Source organism: Neomonachus schauinslandi, chromosome 7 (genome assembly GCF_002201575.2).
Source record: "Neomonachus schauinslandi chromosome 7, ASM220157v2, whole genome shotgun sequence".
NCBI lineage: Eukaryota > Metazoa > Chordata > Mammalia > Carnivora > Phocidae > Neomonachus > Neomonachus schauinslandi.
This window is the reverse complement of record NC_058409.1, coordinates 137,746,099-137,767,205: the sequence shown is the minus strand read 5'-3', so window position 1 is coordinate 137,767,205 and position 21,107 is coordinate 137,746,099. Positions and strand designations below refer to the sequence as shown.

The 21,107-nt window shown below is 44.2% G+C and overlaps 1 protein-coding gene across 2 annotated transcripts; it reads right to left on the bottom strand.

The window, feature by feature from the left end:
- Positions 1–3,466: 3,466 nt before the first annotated feature.
- Positions 3,467–16,703, bottom strand: ZNF622 (zinc finger protein 622). Of its 2 annotated transcripts, XM_021702497.1 has the most exons (6): positions 15,931–16,703; positions 14,877–15,140; positions 14,485–14,647; positions 11,412–11,524; positions 4,971–5,114; positions 3,467–3,752 (listed from the first exon to the last, which is right to left on the bottom strand). In XM_021702497.1, exons 1-6 carry the CDS (start codon positions 16,547–16,549, stop codon positions 3,625–3,627), a joined length of 1,431 nt encoding a protein of 476 aa, XP_021558172.1. In that variant the 5' UTR covers positions 16,550–16,703; the 3' UTR covers positions 3,467–3,624. The 2 variants fall into 2 exon arrangements, with proteins under 2 accessions (XP_021558172.1, XP_021558173.1); XM_021702498.1 differs by lacking the exon at positions 4,971–5,114 and having other exon boundaries at positions 3,502–3,752.
- Between the last annotated feature and the right edge of the window lie 4,404 nt (positions 16,704–21,107).

Here is a 21,107-nt window from a genome sequence, read left to right as displayed (position 1 = left end):
GTTTCTGGCTGGCAAGAAGGAAAACAGATTTGGTAATAACAGCTGGCCCACAAATGATCAATAAATTATATTCTAAAGTTCAAATGTTTGCAGCATTAACAAGCTAATCAAATCTTCATCTCCATCAATTTCAGCGTCATCATTAATGTACCGATTGCAAATGAGTCTAAATGAAATAACGTGTATTCTTCCAAGCACTTTTCAATTTCACTGGGACTACCAGCAATCCTCTTGCAAAAATGTCTGCACATTTAGAGTTAGCAATACAGCTCTTACCTGGTCTTCTCCAAATGAATTATTGTGAATTCCAAATAATATCCAATGGGATTTTTTTTTTTTTTTTTAGATTTTATTTATTTTTTTGACAGAGAGAGACACAGCGAGAGCAGGAACACAAGCAGGGGGAGCGGGAGAGGGAGAAGCAGGCTTCCCTCAGAGCAGGGAGCCCGATGTGGGACTCGATCCCAGGACCCTGGGATCACAACCTGAGCCGAAGGCAGACACTTAACGACTGAGCCACCCAGGCGCCCTCCAATGGGATCTTAACAGTTTAGAAATAACTAAGGTGGAGGAAAGCAGCTTAAATAAGAATCCACAAATAACCAAAATTGGTTGGGGGCCAAATTTGCTCACATTCTAGGAAAGAAAATGTGTTATTTTCTTTCATGTGTGTAACAGTTATGTTATTTATGCATGTATCATGTGTGTAACATTAAATTCTATGTATTTCTAGATTTAGAACAAGATTCTTTTCACGGGGGCGCCTGGGTGGCTCAGTCGTTGGGCATCTGCCTTCGGCTCGGGTTGTGATCCTGGCGTCCTGGGATCGAGCCCTGTATCAGGCTCCCTGCTCCGCGGGAAGCCTGCTTCTCCCTCTCCCACTCCCCCCTGCTTGTATTCCCTCTCTCGCTGTCTCTGTCAAATAAATAAATAAAATCTTTAAAACAAAACAAAGAAGATTCCATGGCTTGCTGCAAATTTAACACTTGCATGAACGTTTATAGCCCCACAGAGTGTGCTCCCTAGGATGGGATGTTGCTGAGGATTCTGATCGACGGTGTTGCAATAGTAAAAATGCTGTACCAGAGATCACCATTTCTGGTTTCCTTCTGGGTCTCCCTAAACAAGTTACTGAACTTCCCTGAATCGACTTTCTCATCTCTGAAATAGCAACACTACCCACACCTCACAGCCGAGAAACAAAATGGCACACGAAAGCACTTTGTCCTCCATGAAACACAAATTCACACTCCGCAAAGCAGAAAGAATACATCAAGCCTGTGGCTAGTCTGCAGATAGGAAGTGCAATCAGCAAAGCGGCCAGGGGCTTTGGTTACACGCAGAGAGAGAGAACAAGGTTACGCTCTCTCATTTTTGATCCCAGCCTTGATGTCTCAAGCTAAAGCAGACCAATCCACTTGCCAGGGCCATCTGGTCCTGGTAGAACTCCCAGCAGGAGAGTGCACACATGTCCTGGTCAGCCAGCCACAACAGTCAGTGCTGCCTTGGGACTGGTGAAGAACTTCGATATGATTATTCTGGCATTCTGGTGCCCAGTTAGTTCACACAACTGACTTAAGGGTAATGGGCGTTGAGGGGAACTATCTATAGGAATTTGATTGAACAGAGTTACTTTGGGGTTAATTTGGATTAATTCTAGATTTAATCAAAAGGAAATGTATGGGTAAAGTGGGTCCAAGTAGAAACTTGCAGTTTTAAGTCATGGGATGGGATAAACAGCATGGTGAATATAGTTAATAATACCGTACCGCATATTTGTAAGTTGCTAAGAAAGTAGTATTAAAAGTCCTCAGTGTAAGAAAAAAAAGTTTTTAACTATGTATGGGTGATGTTTAAATTTATTTTTTCCTTGCCCTCCTTCCCAAAGGCAAATAAACTGTATTTTATAAAATTATGATGTGGAGAGGGGCTCCTGGGTGGCTCAGTCGTTAGGTGTTTGCCTTCGGCTCAGGTCATGGTCCCAGGATCCTGGGATTGAGCCCCGCATCAGGCTCCCTGCTCGGCGGGAAGCCTGCTTCTCCCTCTCCCACTCCCCCTGCTTGTGTTCCCTCTCTCGCTGTGTCTCTGTCAAATAAATAAAATCTTTAAAACAAACAAAAAAAATTATGATGTGGAGAGAAGTGACATAGAATTGCTCCACAAACCCAAAACCAAACTAAGAAGGTAGCTCCTTAAGTCTGGAAGGAGATAAATGGAGGGAGTATTTTGTTGGTCAGCAAACATATAAACATACTGTCTTCATTACTCGCCACAGGTAAAACCCTTCAAAGTTAAAAGGGTATGTGTACGAATAAGGTACACAGACCGTGCTAGGCTGGTGTGGTAAACAGGGTGGTTGGAGACAGCAGGTGTCAGCGGTAATGATCTCAGCATATGTTGAGGGACAAAATGCTGAGTAAGAAACAAAACTGACAAGCTATAGCACAGAATCATGTACACTCAGTGAAGAACTTAAAAACCTACCCCATGTGAAGCATGACATCTTTTTCCTAGGATACAGATTTCAAGATGTGTCAAACACAAGAGAATGGGGACCTGTGTGAGAAGAATGTTAGAAACAGGCTGGAGGAGCAAAATTAAAACCAGGGAGTCCTTCACTGTTAGTGAGAGTGAACCTGTATACAGAGGAAATAGAATTAATTCAAGTCTGCATCCAAAGTTTACAGAAAAAGACCTATGTCTGCAAACGAGGGCCAGTGAGTAGCTGGTAAGGGCAGGCCCATTCTCCCGGCACCCACTACGGAGAGACCACCGCTCCAACTAGAACGTCAGCCTTCCTCAGTGGAGCAGGTTTGCTCTAGAAGGGAGAACTTCAACACTTACTTCGGCTGACTTATTTAACCCCCACAACAACCTGAGAGGTAACAAACATCTCATTTTACAGATTTAAGAAACCAAATCACTTTTCCAAAGTCACAAAATAGCTCAATGGGTTTGAGCTTCCTGTTTAAACTTCATTTCCCACATGACTGCCTCCCTGTCCCCCATCCCAAGGCACCTGAACGGAGAAGCTCTTCATGTTGAGCCCTGACGTCATTTTTTGTTTCTAAAACGAGATCTAAACATTTTACATTGATTTTTTCCCTCAACTAACTGCTCAACGGAAGGCAGCAGTGGAAATGGAGTGCACAGCGCTGTTGTGCCTCGTGTGGTCACATTTAGGTAAAGAGCCTTTCCAGCAAGCCCACGGCATGCTGCCTACCTTTGCCTGGGCGTAGTGAAAGTGCCTCGTGCCACCTCACGAGCCACAACACATTCAAATGAGTGACATTCCACTTCTCCCGCAGCTTCCGAGCCCCTTATGTAGGTGCCGGTGCCCGGGCGAGGTTAAACCCCGCTTGAGGGGACAAGTTACGCCGGAGTTTGGGTCCCAGAGCCCAGCAGACACAGCACTCACTTTGTGAAAACATAACCTTTGAACCCTGTCCAGAAATGACATTGAAAAGCCAACGAGATTCTGACTTTTATTCTTAGGTCAGAACAGATCAAGTACAGGGAGAGGAGCAGCAAGAAGGGTCCGACACACAATCCAGCTCCCGCTGGTCCGCAGGCGAGGGCACTGGTGCAAGAGGCGGATCGGATCCCTCAATCCTTGGCAGACCCTCAGAATCTCACTTGGGGCCTAAAGTGCATCTGCTTGGTGGCATTGTTCTTCATTCCTGTCTTCAGCATCCACTTGGATTTCATCCTCTGGACATACTGCATGTCCCGCTCACGCAGAAGAGCTGCTCCTGTGGTTGCAAAAGGGACAAGCAATGAGGCAAAGGTTTGTTATGGGGGATCAGAAAAAAAATCCAATCTTTACAGAGCATCTCAAGGCTAGTTACAGGGTCACTGGGTTCTTAGATTTAAAGAAGAGCTGCTAACCTGGGTCTCCGCCTAACAGGAGTGGGGGTCGTGTGCACCCAGAACCGCATACGACAACCTGTATTTGTACACATTTCTCTGGGAGAAGCCTCTCTGGTTTTCATTATCTGGAAGGGTCTATAAGCCCCAAAGGTAATGCCCCATTGATCAAGGGTGACAGAAAGGTGGAGACTATAAATTGAATCAGACAGTAGTTCCTGACAAGAGTAAGATGATGTCAGTGTCTGCTAGATTTAAGCGGCTTCACAGCTCACAGGCAGCCACAGGGAAGGAAGCCCCGGGTATATATATAAACACAGTGGCACTGAACACAGATTTTCTCTGTCTAGGGCTTTCCATGACATCCTAAGGGAGCTCTCCTTTGTCTACTCCACAGTCCTTTAGTGGCCTGATGTGCTCCCCGAAGATCTAAGGACTGAGCTGCATAGAGCAGACACATCAGAATAGATTTAAATAATTTTATATGGATGAGGTTTCAAAGCTTAGCAATTTCTAGGCCCGCTTTATTCCTCTAACTCTTGTTACGTTTTCTATGGGAAAACTACAAGGAGTGACAGCTAGCCTTTATTATGTCCACGTACTGTATCATACGTGCATTAGGACAGTGAGCCCACACAACTCTGCCAGGTGGGTCTTATTATTATCCCAATTTTATAAATGAGGAAACAGAGGCTTAGGTGACTTGAATTACGCTCATCATGTAAGAACCGCTTAGTATATCAAGTAAGTCATGTCTGACTCCATAGCTCAAGCTATTTGCCACAAGAACACTAGTTAATTCCTCTGTATAACCTCCAGGGTAATTTCAACCTTTGTTGACTACTCAGTACTTATTTCTGTAACTATTATCCATATGCCATTTTAGAAAGTTACTGTGCCAGGAATGTGAAGTTTTTAAGTAATGGAGCTTTGGGCTCATTGCCATAAACGTATCCAGTAGTAATGGAAGCTCCCAGAGCCAAGAAGTTAAGTTTCCTCTAGGGAGGATCCATAAGGACAACATAAATGGAAAGGACTTCACCCAAACCCCATCTTGTAATACGAGTTTCTGGGCTAGTCCACGGTTGTAAGTAACAACACACCTGTGCTGCCGGTCCATCCCAGGGCTCTGTACTGCTGGACTATCCGGCCCACGGCCTTCTGATTCTTAGCAATGGCCACAGCTCTTGACAAGCCAAATCGCTGTTTGTAGTATATCATCAAGGAGCGGTGACCCACTCTGGCACCTGTTTTTCAAAAAAGCAAGATGAAAACACTGAACTGGATAATTCTTCAGGGTAGAGCTACAGAGCAAGGACTTTCCCAACCAGACTTTTAAGGGTATCTAGCTGGAAAATGGATATGCCAGGAGAAACAATGCTCTACCCACTAAAAAAAAAAAAAGATATTAAAAAATGAAAGACAGAAAATCAAAACGTAAAGGAATTTTTTAAAGAGAATGGCAAGTCACTGTTACATGAAATACTCTGCATCTTGTACTTACTTATATAAAATATGCCTCTCTAGAAGTTCACACAGCAACACCTACTAACATGGATAATAGGGCCCGAGGAAGGAGATAAAGGACTTTAACTTTTTCTCCCCCTCTTAATACAAAGATAAAGCACACAATAATCCTGATGCTTAAAATCTTAAAAGTCACAGTCTGGGTCTAGAGTAAACCGATCCACCTTTCTTTTGCTTAAATTCTCTGTAGGGGTGGTTCCCAAACAGGGATCATCTTTTACCTCCAGGGACATTTGGCACTGAATGGAGACATTTTTGGTGTTAAACCTGGAGGGGGACTACCAGCAGCTAGTGGATAGAGGTCAAGAATATCGCTAAACATCCTACAATGCACAGGACAGTCCTCCACAACAAAGAATTACCTGGCCTAAAAGGTCAATACACTGAGAAACCCTACCCCGTTGTTCTCTACAGGATGGAAATCACCTGGTGAGCTAGAATTTTAAAGGATGATTAAGCTGACTTTCCTCTACAGCTTTTGCTTATCTAGGATCTGGTAAAACTATGCAAGTCAATCATGCTTTCAGAAATGAATTATTATGGGGGCGCCTGGGTGGCTCAGTCGTTAAGCATCTGCCTTCAGCTCAGGTCATAATTCCAGGGTCCTAGGATCGGGCCCCACATCGGGCTCCCTGCTCCGCCGGAAGCCTGCTTCTCCCTCTCCCACTCCCCCTGCTTGTGTTCCCTCTCTCTCTGTGTTGCTCTGTCAAATAAATATCTTAAAAAAAAAAATGAAATGAATTACTACGGACTACCTAGCCCTTTATAGGAAGAGTGTGCCAAGCCTCAGCTTCGCAGCAGGTGGAGGGGAAGGGGACAGGCTTCAGCGGTGACTAACTGCAGGCTCCATCAGAGCAGTGACTCTCACCAGGTGCTCCTGGCATAGTACTATCAGCATTACCCAAGAGCATTCGAAATACAACACTGAATACGACTCTCTCACAAGAATATTAACCAAATACCTTCCCAGACAGACATAAACACATAGCAATTCAACAACAGCATATATACAGGGGCGTGAAACAGCGACTTCCACTGAGTGTGAGTACAAGAACTATGGCTAGGCAGAACCACGTGTACGGCTTCTAGGAAGTTTTACACTTACGTATATAAAACTATTTCTTTCAGAATTTTTGTGTAGAAAGACCATGAACAGGAGACTATAAATATTACAGATGTATTTGCTTTTAGGATTTAGACTTTTCATTTACATGAAAAAGTTCTGTCGGGTTATTTTAAGTCCCTATACCTGGGGCAAGCCACCTAGGAAGTTTGCTTGTTACACAGACATGGGAAAGGAGTTACTTTCAGTCGGTTGTTTTTTGTGACAGGATGCAAGAGATGACCAAAAAAACCCTTTCAATTCAAAGATGATTTGGTTTTTGGATACAAGACGGATGAAACATGTTTCCTTGAACCTGATTCTTCTGGCAGCCTTAGAGGTACCAGAGCTCCTAGACCCCAGGAAATGCGTAAGATGGCAGCTGACGGACAGAGACTCAAGCTTAAATGAAGGCTGCTGTGGCAGGAGACCCCAGCACTATTTATTATCATTTTCTATGTATAATAGGTCAGGATGCTCCAGGTTTGCAATGCTCAAAATCATTACATGATACTGTTGGTGATTCGGACAAAGTAAACCGATGTATTTATATTCTTAAGCAGCATTTGGACATATGTATTATTGAGGAACATCCTTGAAAAGGTTTCATTACTCAAAGCCAAGGTTTCCGCAGCCAGCAGGGGAACTGAAGACACACGGTTGAGAGCTACCCTGCCCTGTGTCAATGACAGTGAGCCCCCGACAGAAAGCCCCAAGAATAATGTGCTTGTACAGCTCAACTTGAAGGCCCTCCTCAAGGAAAATGGGTAAGTCTTAGTTACGGTAAAGCCACAATCTGTCCATCTACCTTTCACCACAGCGAGAACTACGTGTAAAATGTCAGCTCCTACTTAAAAACTGTCCGCCCCTACTTAACAAACAGCCTTATAATCGAAGCCATTAGACAGTGGAAAAGAAATTACCTCCAACTGTAATTTTCCGAAGATTAATTACACATTCTCGTGGATCCATCAGTTTCACCCGGCTCCTCAGCGGCTAAGTGATGTTAGCTGGATGTGTCTTTCACACCAACTTACTCCACAGGAGCTGAGGAGCACGAAAGGAAACTCAAGGAACTGAGCCAGACCACAGCCTTCACAGTAAATGCTCACAGTGCCCTCTACTGAATGCTCTTTGTCACTGGCTCTGGGATCACCTACTGGATCTGAAATAACTAAATTTAAAACATCACAACTATCGCTTTTGAAACCAGCTGAAAGCAGGCCCTACTAAGTGTGGCTGATTAAATATCACCAAGCTCTCCACATGAGCATCCTTTTCAAATTAGCTTCATGCCGACATCCATGCTAATACAATCAAGTAACTGAGTCTAACTGAAAAGGTTTCCGAATGGTAAATTTGCTCAAAGCCATAAACAGGTGATTGAATACACAGCTGTAAGACTGTTCCTGTTTACTGTGCTTATTTAGAGACCTCCCATTCTCTTGGTTCATTAGAAAACCTCCCAAACCAGTACGGAGACATGAGAGCAAACCAATGGACTAGAAACCATCAGGTCTCATTATAATCAAGATTGACTAGTTTTTAATATAAGACGATGAAAGTATGGGTGACATGGAGAGAGGTACCAGTATAGCTGGAAGAAATTTCAGAATCCTAGCAGTGTTTGATTCACTAAGAAAGCTATGTTTTATTTAAATTCTATAATAAGGTCTCAGCAGTCAATCATCTGTGAAGACCCATGAATGTAGTGAATGACATGTATTTAGATATTTGTATTGGTGGCTCTTAATCTTCTCCACGTCACAGGTGCTTTTAAAAAACTACAGCATTTCCCCCAGAAAAAAACGTACTTATCCACAGCTAAAAAAAAAAAAAAAAATGCATGGCCACACAGGTGACTTTAAAGTTTTTTTTTTTATTTTTTTGAGAGTGGGAGAGAGTGTGCGTGTGCACTCACAACCAGAGGCGGGGGGGGGGGGGGGGGTGGGGTGAGCAGAGGCAGAAGCAGACTCCCTGCTGACCCTGATTCCAGACCCTCAATCCCAGGACCCAGAGACCATGACCTGAGCTGAAGGCAGACACTGAACTGACTGAGCCACCCCACAGGTGACCTTAATCACTATGGCCTTTCCCCAGGAAAATGCACATACAGAAAGAAAAAAAATTGTATGGCCTGGTTAAGAACCTGCGGGGTAAGGTAGTATCTGGCTGCTGGTAAGGTCTTCCCTGAGTCTGTCTAAAAGTTCAGTGTTACCATACTTACCATTCTTCACTACTTCTAAGTCTAATATAAAATAGCTGTCCTAAGGTTTATTATCTAATATTTTAAAATAACATGACTCAGTAGGGTGGACCAGCAGCAGTTAGCAAGGAAACCCAGGCTTTAAAAACCAGGGAAATTGGACCTTCAAGTTAATCTCATGCCACTTTCTTCTTTGACTGCATGAGGATGCAGAGACAAGCAATCGGCTCCCCAGTGTTTCAGGCCAATGATTACAAGCCCCTGAGGCCCCTTCTTAGCCCACAGTGGTTCCTTCTGCTCTGGGGCTCCTAGTCTGCAGCAGACCCAAGGGAATCAACCTTGCTTTCCTTTTAAAGTCACCTCTAACCTCTCAATCAGTCAACACACATTTATCTGAAGACCCTGTGCTGAGATGAAAGAAGCAATCTTTTTCTGAAAAGTAATGGGGGAAGCCAGGCAACCAAGCCAACAACTACAAAGGAGAGGAATGTTACCACAGATACGCAAGTGTCCCTGGAGCTGAGGAGACTCTCCACACTCAGCGCAGGAGCTGAGTTCAAAACAGCTAATGGAGGGGTGAGCCCAAGTCTTAAAGGAGGAGTAGCAGTAAGACAGAGAGACATCAGCTGTGCAGAGTCCCAGAGGGGGGGAAGTGCCCGTGGGCGGGTAGAGGAATAGCACGGGATGGGGGGCGGGCAGCTGGAGAAACTAACTTACTGGAAAAACAATGGCTCTCCCTGGGGGAATTCCAAAGGAAAAAGAAAATAGACTAGTGTTTTAGAAGAATGCTCTGGGTGGTGGAGTGCAAACCGGATTGGAGATGGACATAAAGTATTGGTAATGGAGACACAGACAAGTGTTAAAGAGAAGACAAAGAAAAAATATTCAGGGCACCTGGGTGGCTCAGTTGGTTAAGTGACTGCCTTCAGCTCAGGTCATGATTCTGGAGTCCCTGGATCGAGTCCCGTGTCGGGCTCCCTGTTCAGCAGGGAGTCTGCTTCTCCCTCTGACCCTCCCCCCTCTCATGTGCTCTCTTTCTCTCTCTCTCAAATAAATAAATAAAATCTTTAAAAAAAAAAATATTCAAAGGCTGTTTAGGATTCACACTTCGTAATTGTTCCGATGTGGGAGAGGAAGGGAGTATCCTAATAAGATGCCCATTTGGGGCTTTGGCTAATCTTAGAAAACTCAATCATCCTAGGAAAACGTGTTTTCTAGACAAAAAAAAAAACAACTCTTAATTTGCAAAATTTTATGTTTAGATGAAAATCTCTCTAATAGATTATACTTCTTAAATAGAATATGCTCATCGTTGCGCACATTTTGGTACAGAATATGCTGAAGTCGAGGCAAAGCGAAGCCCCCATTCACGAGGACGTGCAGGTACTGCTTTACAGGGTCATCTTATTCAGCTCACTCACAGTCTGGGTCATCTCACTCTACAGTCAAGGAAGTGGATGCTGATGAGCTAAGGGGCTAAAAAAGATCGTCTTAGAAATTAAGTTATTCAGCTTATTTCTGCCATAATGTATTGGTACTTTCGCCAGAGGAAGACTACAAGAGATTTTCTGTGATATATTTAGGTCTGTTTTGCTCCTGTGTCTCGCACAGGCCACAATATTGTGCCTGATATCTTTTTCTCATCACTGTAAGGAGAATTATATCTTCAGGACTGGTTCATCCTGCCCTTTCCTTCTACTGTCATACTCTAAAGCTGCCCTTAGACTTAAAAGGTAATTATTCCAAGTTAAAGAGGGCCATCTGTACCTAAGCAGTGATATTCTACATGAAAAGCAAGTAATATAAGATAGCTTCTTCATCACGGTCATCTCCACGAGCAGGATAGCTGCTCCTGCCCCCAGCGTTGCTGCAAATCTCCCAAAGCAGGGTAGGGAAGTGGAGAAAAAGGCTTCACTGACTATGACCGTGGGTCAATTATTCAACCTATCTAAGTTGCAGCTGGCTCACAGGTCAAATAAGGATATGAATCTAACCCACAGGCTTGTAAAGATAAAATAATATATCCACCCACCATGCTAACTGCTCAGTAAATACCACGTATTAGTAGGATCTTATTATCTCTACTGTTCCATTCCCTTTCCTTCTCACAGGTGTCTTTCATAGCTTCTCCCATTCTTATCAGCTAATCATAACACTGTAAACAATACTGGGTACTTCTCATACTCATGGCTTTTTTCCCCCCCACCTTTTCATACCTGGGATAAATTCCCCCATCAGTCAAATGTTCCCTAAAGTAGCAGGCACAATTCAAACTCCAAGCCTCCCTGCCATAATTAGAATACAAACAGGCAACTGCACACTGTCAATCAGCTGCTCCCAGGACAGACTACCAGCTGGAAGTCTGAGCAACATGAGCAAACAGGAATCAGTTCAAAGAATAAGAGTAGGGCCATGATTTACAAGAAAAACCTAAATGAGGCAATAATAATAAAGAACCAAAAGGAAAATGTCTATGTATTTGAAAGGAAATGACTGATCAAAGCATTTGGAATCATAACAGAAGCAAAAACACTGATTTAATTTCAACAAAACAGCTAACACAGAGCTAAGTGGCAACCTTTAGAGTTTACTGTGTATCCGAGAACATAAAACTTAATGTTTACTTCTCTCAGAATGGGATTGATGCGAACATGCCTCTCTAATAATCTCACCAGCATTAAGCTATTTATCTTTGACAAATACACTTACCAGAAGGTAGAATCAGCTCCATGGTTTCATCATCATATTCTAATGTCTTTTCTGAGGACAACTCCTCAGTCTCATCAGGGTGCCCCCCTTCCTTGTAATCTGGATAGCTACTCCTGTAATGGTGGCATTAAGAATGGCATTAATAAAAAGACCAATACCTCAAATTTAACTAAAAGACAAACTGTATTTGCAAAATGGCAAACCCACTAGCTACCTAAAAGCAGGGGATAAACAGTTGCAGGGATGGCAGGCTGAAAGGTTTAGGAGAAAAACCAACTTGGTAGCATCCTCTGTAATAAAAAGTACGCAAGTGACCTATAAACTCAAGATGGATCACAGACCTAAGTGTAAAACACGAAACTATAAGAATGCCTAGGACATAACATGAGAGAAAATCTAGATGACTTAGGGTTTGGTGAGGACTTTTTACATGCACCACCAAAGGAACAATCCATGAAAGGAATAACTGATAAGTTGGACTTCATTAAAATGAAAAACCTTCTGCTCTGGGAAAAACAATGTCAGAGAAGTAAAACAGAAGCCATAGGCTGAGAAAAAATATTTGCAGAAGACACAGCTGATAAAGGACCATTATTCAAAATACCCAAAGAACTCTTAAAACTCAACAATAAGAATACAAATCAGATTTTAAAATGGGGCAAAGACCTTATTGGGTACCTCATTAAGATATACAGATTGCAAATAAACATGTAAAAAGTTGCTTCACATCATGTCATCAGGGAAATGCAAAATCAAATGAGATACCACCACACACTTATTAAAATGGCCAAAATCCAGAACATGACAACACCAAATGAAGGTGAGAATGTGGAGCAATAAGAATTCTCATTCATTGCTGGTGGGAACACAAAATGGTGCAGCCATTTTGCAAGACAGTTGGGCATTCTTGCAAAACCAAACATACTTTTACCACAGGATACAGCAATGTTTAGTATTCATCTAAAGAAGCTGAAAACACGTCAACACAAAAACCTGCACACTGATGGTTACAGCAGCTTTATTCATAATTGCCCAAACTTGAAACAACCAAAACATCCTTCAGTAGGTGTGAGTGGATAAACTGTGGTATATCTGGACAATGGAACAGAATTCAGTACTAAAAAGAAATGAACTATCAAGCTATGAAAAGACACAGGGAAAACTTAAATGCATATTACTAAGTGAAAGAAGCCAGTCTGAAAAGACAAGAAGAGAAGAATAGGTGGACTCCACATGACTTTCAGGGCAGTGACACTACTCTGTACGATACTATGATGGTAGACACATGTCATTACGCATTTGTCCAAACCTACAAAATGCACAACACTAACAGTGAGCGCTAACGTAAACCAGACACTTGGTGATGATGAGGTCTTAATGTAAGTTCATCAATTATAACAAATGTACCACTAATGAGGGATGTCCACAATGAGGGAGGGTATGCATGTGTGGATGTGGGGGGGCAGGGGTTATATGGGAAATCTCTGTAACCTTCTGCTCAAATTTGCTGTTAACATAAAATTGTGCTTAAAAAAAAAAGACTGAGAAAATGACCTATAACTAAATTCTTTCACCTATTTTTTTCTCCCTAAAAGGGTTGCCAGCTAGGAAGAGGAGAATGTAGAGCTGGAAATGCAGCTCTCCTCAATTTAACCATTCTAAAAACAAGTTTTAGGACAGCGCCATCCAATAGAATTCTGTGATCACAGAAACTTTCTATACCTGTGTGTCCAATATAGGAGCTACTAGTCACATGTGCTTTTAAGCACTGAGCTTTGAAATCTAGGTAGTGCAACTAAAGAACTGAATTTTTAAGATTTTAAACTTCATTTCTAATTAACTTAAATAGCCGCATGAATACACAAAGTATTTGCCATATTGGACAGTGCGATTCTAGAAGAATCTCTATGTTCCTAGAAATAGTCTCAAATATATACAGAAAATAATTGGAGAATTACACATTAAAATGTTAACAGTAAGACAGATAACCCAATCCCTTGGGCGCGTGGGTGGCTCAGTCGTTAAGCGTCTGCCTTCGGCTCAGGTCATGATCCCAGGGTCCTGGGATCGAGTCCCACATCGGGCTCCCTGCTCGGCGGGAAGCCTGCTTCTCCCTCTCCCACTCCCCCTGCTTGTGTTCCTGCTCTTGCTCTCTCTCTGTCAAATAAATAAATAAAATCTTTAAAAAAAAAAGACAGATAACCCAATCCCAATAAAGAAACAGACAAAAGACTTGATCAGACACTTCACAAGAGATATCCAAATGACCAATTAATATAAAAAGGTTTTCAACTACATTACTTATCATCAGGGAAATGCTAATTAAAACCACAACCCAGCCACCAAAATGGCTGAAATGAAAAACTTTTCCTCAATGCAAAAGAAGAATGAGACATCAGGAGGAAAATGCAAAAGGATGATTTAAGAGACTGGGACTTTTCTGAACACACATATCTGGAGACTATGCATGCTTGGCATGGTAATTACACACAATTGCTTGTGCAGCACACCTGTGCTAGGTCATAGGCATCATGGCACTAGTAATTGTTCAAAAGCGCCTGGCACAGATTCCTTGCATCATGGACGAATTATCCAACTTTCTAGTTAAGGGTGAACCACCCATGGGATAATGTCACCATCAAATACCTGGGACTGGCCTAGTTCAGCAACCACCTCAATTCCCTTGGGAGACAGTCTGTGATTCAAGGACTCTCAGGGAAACCAAGATATGAAATCTATTTTCAGTCCCTCTGTTCACAAGGAAACTGGCAAAACTGAGCTCCTCACCATTTAAACCACAAAAAAAGAAAAATGAGTTTTCAAGTCAGAAACTTCAGTGTGGGCCTGAGATCGTCTCTTTATCAGATCTCTTTTATTAAATGTGTGTGCTCAACTCTCACAGTTTCTTATCCACAAAATGAGAGCGAACAATCACCCACACGGAAGTTTTACAAGAGTCATAAAGCATATATTGTACTGTGCCGGACACATGTCCGGCACCCACACACCTAGTACCAATTCAATGCAAATATGATGACCTCACTTTGCCTCACATTACAAACCACAGACTTACCTAAAATCATAGAAGTCTGCGAATTCCAAAGCAGCATCGCCATCTGTGAAGAGCTTACAGTGGCTTTTGTCATTCATGTGTGCCTGTACAGCTTCCGTGGAGTAGAAGGACTTCCCTTTCTCATTGCACCACAAGCAAATCTTCCCAACACCAACTTTCTCTCCTGGAAAAATAATTTGAGGACAAAACGTAACAGGAGCTTTCTGCAGCCAGATTAAGGCTCACAATTTATCTCCACAATTCAAAAAACATGCACCAAGTTTTTGATCTTTACAAAATAAGCACATAATTAAATCAAAGACTGATGACAAGCAAAAAAACGAATGTTCCCTTAAAATTTGTCCCCCAATAATGTGATATTTCCTCATTAAAAGGAAAACTATTGTACTTACCCAAATATTTAATCAGTCCTTTAAGATCCGAAAGATACTCTATATCAGGAATAAAGAAGCTGTGGACTTTAGTCATATGAGCCACATTCTTCATAAGAGAGCTTGAATGATGGGGACAAAATAAGCAGTCTGTTATGGGGATGGCACCAATGAGGGGGCCTCCCCCAGTCTCCTCCTCTGCATCCTGCTCCTCTGCTTCGTCCATGTCCATGGCATCAGCATCCTCACATTCTAACTCTTCATCAAAATCAATATCTTCCCAATCTTCAAGCCAGAGATTTGAAAAACAGTTAGTTTAAGAAAGTGGTAACTGCAGTTGAAGAAACCGCAAAGATTCACAAACATGAGATGGTACAGTCTTATATCTGGGGGGAGAGAATGCCAGTTACATCCAAGGACAAACCCTGTTATAAGATCTCAATTTTAGCTGGTCCATTTACACAGACAAGTTTGTATTGCTAAAAAATTCCTTAATCTTTCTTTTCCAGCGTACAGTAAACCCCTTGAGGGAGTCGTCTTTCTTTCCTAAGCCTATAATGAACACAATCAGTCTAACTGGATGTGGGATGAGGGCAGGAAGGAATAAAAAGCTCATAAAATTAAGGAGGCTTGGTGGCTGGCTCCAGCTCCACATTTCAGGTTAGTTAGCTCATTCTGAAGCCCTCATTTTGTGTTTTAATCAACTAAATTAAGTGCAAAGCCATGATAACTAGAAACCCAGTAGAATTACAAATCCTACATAAATGGGTATGGACAGTAGCATGCCCTCCTATGCGTATGTCAAATGCCTCCTCATTCAAAATAGAAGTCATCAATTCATTCTGTAACTATTAATAAGAACCTATTCCTCCCCGCCCTCGCCCCAGAATAGGCCCTGAATCTACAACAATTAACTAAGCAGAATTAACTAAAATTCCCCGTGGGGATGATGGCCAGACAGGTCACTCCAGAAAGGAACTAAAACGGCCCGCACACGTCACTTTCACTTAAAAACGAGCACCTCCTCCCCTCCAACTTCGAGTATAAATCTGGAAACTTAAGGGGAGGGCATTACCTTCTTCATCCAGGTCCTCCTCACTCTCCTCCTCCTCCTGCTGCTTTGCCAACCTCTTCGCCTGCTGTTCAAACCACTGGAGCCGGGGAGGCTTCTCGGCCGGGTCCCGCTCGTGAGCCGCACGTCCTCCATGGGCCACCGCCGCGGGACTCCTGGACTCCTCCTCGGGCGCCGCGGGGGCCTTCTTGGGAGACATGGACGGCTGAGCCTTGATGGCCTGCTGGATGGCCGCGTTCATGGCATCCTTGTCCACGCTGTCCACGCCCAGCCCTTTCTCCAAGTTCTTTTCATTCATCATCTCCACTTTCCGATTCACGGCGCGCACGGCCTTCTTCTCCAGCTCCACGTGCCGCCGGGACTTGAGATGGTTTTCGTAGGCGTTGAAAGAGGCAAACTTCTTACTGCAGACGGTGCAGTAGGTGGCCGTGCCCTTGCTCTCCTGCTCCGCCACCGCCCGCTGCGCCCGCACCCGCTCCTGGAACCCCTCGGCGGTGACCGGGGCCATGTCGGCCACTTTGCGCTTCAGGTTGTAGCGGTGCCAATCCGTCTTGTAGTGGGCCCGCTGCACGTCCGCGTCGCCGAACGCCACCCGGCAGGTAATGCAGGTGTACGTCGCCATCGCCAGGGCCGAAATAGGAGGCGGCCAGGACAAAATTCTAGCGACGAGAGTGAACGCCACCAGACGGTCAAACCTCTACTCGCCTCAGAGCCCACCAAACGCCCAACCCCACGCTGCCTTCCAGGCCGGATCTGTGAGAAGTTCCGGCACACTAGGGAAGTTATGCTCAGCTGGACAGGAAGTCCCGCCTCTCGATCTGTAGCTACGTCCTACGCCGCCGATCCGGGAGGGCGAGGGAAGGCCTGTAGCTAACCAGGCCCCGCCCAGTCGGCCTGAAGTGGGTGTTGATTGCGTTATTCTGAGGTGGGTGTTGATCCGAGCGGCATGAGGTGGGCGTTGATTGGGCCAGCCTGAGGTCGATGTAGAGGGTGTCGGCCTGAGGAGAGTGCTGATTGGACCAGCCTGAAATGGGTGTTGACCGGACCAGCCTGAGGTGGGTATTGATTGGACCAGCCAGAGGAGGGTGTTGACTGGGTCCGTGGCGGAAGGTGTTGATTACCCGGCGCCGCGCCCACCGGGTTACTTTCCCCGGTGCTTGTGCGGTGTGAGGTGACGCGCTGAAGGGGTTGCTGCCCCGGAGGAGGGGTCTGGTGGCCGAGCGAAGGTCGGGGCCTCTCCGAGAACCTAGCGCAGCGCTCCGGGAGCCCAGTGAACGGGTGTGGCGAAAGCCAGGCCCGCTGTTCAGACCACCCGAGTGCCCCCCGTGCCGGCGGGAGTCCCGGCAAGCCGGAGCCTCGGGCGGGAGGCTGCGGGAATTCGCGGGAAAACCGGCGAGGCCAGGCCAGAGCCTCGGCTTTTCTGGGGCAAGCCCTTCCAGCGGAGGGCGCACCGCTTGAATGAAAAGTTTGCCAGCTAAGAGCACAGCCATGCCGCGGGCCGGAGACGTGTAATCCGAGCCACGTAGGTCCTCCTCAGTCGAATAGCAGACCCGTTTTTAAAAATGCAAAAAGAAAAAGGTAAGACGTATGTTTTATCTAACTCAATATAAACAAATATTGTCATTTGAACTTGTTATCAATCCAGAAGATGTAATGAGAAGTTTGACCCTCGCTTGTTGGTACCGGATCTTGGGACTTTGGTGTGTATCACGCAGTAGCGGCACATGGCAGTTAAGGTCAGCCGCATTTCAGGTGAGCAGTTAACCGCGCGGCCTCACGGGGGACAGCGCAGGTGGAGAAGGCATGAGTGTTGAGTTGTAGGCAGCTCTTCGGCTCATCGGCACAGCCTAGCCCAACCTGCCAGCCCTGGTACAGAACTGAACTTTGCACGCTCAGAATCCAAGCGGCCCGTGGCAGCCAAGAAGACAGACGTTTTTTGGTACGTAGGTCAAGCCCCTTGCTCTTGTGTGAACCCTCCAGTGGCTTCCCCAGACCCAGAATAAAATTCAAACACCTTACTTCTTTTGGTCTGAATGTGTGTGTCTCCCCCTGCCTTCCATTCATATGTTGAAAACCTAATGCCCACGTGGGGCGTCTGGGAGGCGGTTAGGACTGAATACTGGGATCTCACCCTGAGATTAGTGCTCTTTTAAAAGACCCCTCCCCCCACCCCCGCGGGGGTTACAATGAGAAGTCTGTGAGTAGGAAGAGGGCTCTCGCTGGAGCATGCTGGCACCCTGATCTTGGACTTCCAGCCTCCAGAAGAGATACTATTTTGTTGCTTATAAGCCACGCAGTCTGTGGTATTTTGTTACAGCAGCGGGAACAGACTGAGATATTTACTCTTTATTCCAGAAGGCTCTGTATGATCTGCCATCACCCCTACACCTACCTGTGATCTCCTGCCACACTCCCTTCCCCACTTTGTTCACCCCACTTCAGTCACATTTTTGTCACATTTCAGACCCTTTTTATGTTCCTGTTTAAATAAGGCTAAACAAGCATCTATTGTTGCTAGTAAGTCTTAGAAATTCTTTAATCCATCTCTTTGAAAAGTTCTTTTGCTGGCTTGCTCCCTTACTTTTAAGGTTCCTGCCCAAATGCCTTTGTAAGAGAGGCCTATCCATAGCCTCTTGTCAAAAATACTGCCTATGCCCAAACTCTTAACTCTTTATTAAGCATAACTTTTCTCTATAGCACTGTATTAATTATCATTACTCCATATCAAATTACCCCAAAATCTAGCAGCTTAAAACAACAAGCCTGGAAAATTCCTATAAGTCAGAAATTTGAGTGGCTCAGGGTCTCAAGAAGTTGCAGTAACATGAGGAACAGGACTCAAGTCATGTGAAGGTTTGACTGGCTAGAGGATTGCTTGGAAGATGGCTCATTGACATGCTGATGGCAAGAGATTTGGTTCCTCACCAGGTGGACTGTTCCATAGAGTCACTTGATTGTCCTCCTAACATGGCAGCTGGTTTCCCCAGAAAGAGCAAAGTGAAAGCCACTATGTCTTTTATGACCTAGCCTTGGAAGTCATACACAGTCATTTCTACAATGTGAAGGTCAGCCCTATTTAATGTGGGAGGGGACTACACAGGGGCATGAATGGGGTGTCTGAGGAACATTATGGGAGATTGGCTACCACTAGCATTTGTTGTTTTGTCAGTGATTTCCCAGTTTTTAACCCTTGAAGTCCCATATCCCGGGAAACCCAACCATCCTGGGCAAACCAGACTCCTTTCATTGCTCTATACCCCAGTGCTAGAACAGTGCTGGCACATAGATTGTTCAGTATTTGAAAATAATTTTCTTACTGCAAAAGTTGTCTGAGGGTGATTTTTATTTCAGACAACTTGCTTTTGAGATGATCAAAATCTTTTAAAATAGGTAAGCCCTCTGGAGAGGGTACCCACTTTAAGAAATGTACCTAGTACTAGTCATCAATGGGGATAAGCAAAAACAATGTATATGTTCAAGCTTCTCTAAAAAGGAAAGCAAATATGGCTATATAAAGAAATTTTGGTTTTACTTTTTTCTTATTCTTCTATGAGTCTTCCAGCATCTATTCATTCTTCGTGTGCTTTTTCCTCCTTGCCTCCTTCAATTCATTTTCATGACCCTCCCATGTCAGCATCTTTGAACCCTTCAAAGTTCAAAACTCTCTTTACTTTTCCTCTTCCCAGGGCCATTGTTTTCTCCATACTTCCCAATGTACTGCTCTTCTTCTGCAGTCTTCTAGATAGCCTTCCTCTGTCTTCTTGGTCTGCACTAAGTACATACAGATCATCAGACTAATTTTTCTAAGCCATTTTGCCTCATAGGTCACTGTTTATGTTCAAGAATGGTTGTCAGTTGCCCAGAGAATGCAGTTTAAAGTCCTTTGCCTGGCTTTCAGTATCTCCCACTTCCTGTCCCCCATGCTACCAATCTCCAATATGTGTGTTTTTTCCACACCACCAAGCAATTCTCAGACACCAGCTGGGAGTCCTACAAGTCAGCTCAACTCTGACACTATCTACCTGGAGACAGGGTCAGATCCCACAGGTTAAGGGCTCCGTCCCACAAGACTGACCCCACTTCAGATGCCAATAGCAGGTCCAGGTTGTTACCTGTGCTTCTGACCAACTGGCTACAAGCTGGACAACCCTCTCTGGTTTGATTTATTTGCTAGAGTAGCTCACAAAACTCAGGAAACCAGTTTACTTACTAGATTACTGGTTTATTACAAAGGATATTAAAGGATACAGATCAATAGCCAGATGAAGAGATACATGGGGTGAGGTCCAGAAGGGTCCCAAACACAGGAGCTTCTGTCCCCATGGAGTTTGGGGTGCACCACCCACCTGGCACATGGATTTGTTCTGGTTCACTGACCTAAAAGTTCTCTGAACCCCATTCTTTTGAGGTTTTATGGCGGTTTCATTACATTGGCATGATTGATTAAATCTTTGGTGACTGAACTCAACCTCCAGCTCCTTTCTCCTCCCCAGAGGTGTGAGGGGGTGGGACTGAAAATTGCAACCCTCTAATCACATCGTTAGGTCCCATGGCAACCAGCTCTCATCCGTAGGTCATCTATGGGCTTTCCAAAAGTCACTTCATTAACATAACCCAAAACACTGTTACCCTCTTAACACTTTGATTTTTTTGTGAGCTCTGTGCCAGGAATGGACAAAGACCAAGTGTATATTTATTATGAATCACATCACACTATCCTTTAAAATACTCTACTAGTTTTAAATTAAGACATCCCTACCCTCAAGGAGTTTCTTATAATTTGATAAGGATGGTAAGAAATACACAACGAACACATTACAGACTGGGTCATATACAACAAAATATAAAGGTGCAATGGGTATTTAGAATAGAGAAATCTTATCCAAGTAGATCCGAAAAGTTTTCATTAAGGAGCTGACATTTCAGATGGGTGGTGAAAGAGGGAGAAGATGGTGGACTTCATCTGCAAGTGAAGGAGGGAGGTGGAAGGTAGAAGAAATACTAGGGAGGGAGGAAACTAAGGGACATATTTAGGAAGAACAGAAGTCTAGTTTGTGTTGAAGCATAAGATACAGGTAAAGACAAAATAAGACTAGAGAGGATTAAAGTATTGGGTAAAGGGTTGAATTCTACACTTTGTTGTTCATTCTTCATTTGGTAAACAGTAGGAAGTCAAAGAG

What these genes read in the sequence shown, in the direction of transcription:
- ZNF622 (XM_021702497.1), bottom strand. Translation starts at nt 16,549, where the DNA reads ATGGCGACGTACACCTGCATTACCTGCCGGGTGGCGTTCGGCGACGCG. An exon ending in GCAGACTTCTATGATTTTAG is followed by an intron (nt 11,525 to 14,484) that starts GTAAGTCTGTGG and finishes CCACCATTACAG; the next exon opens with GAGTAGCTATCCAGATTACA. An exon ending in GGGATGGACCGGCAGCACAG is followed by an intron (nt 3,753 to 4,970) that starts GTGTGTTGTTAC and finishes TTGCAACCACAG; the next exon opens with GAGCAGCTCTTCTGCGTGAG.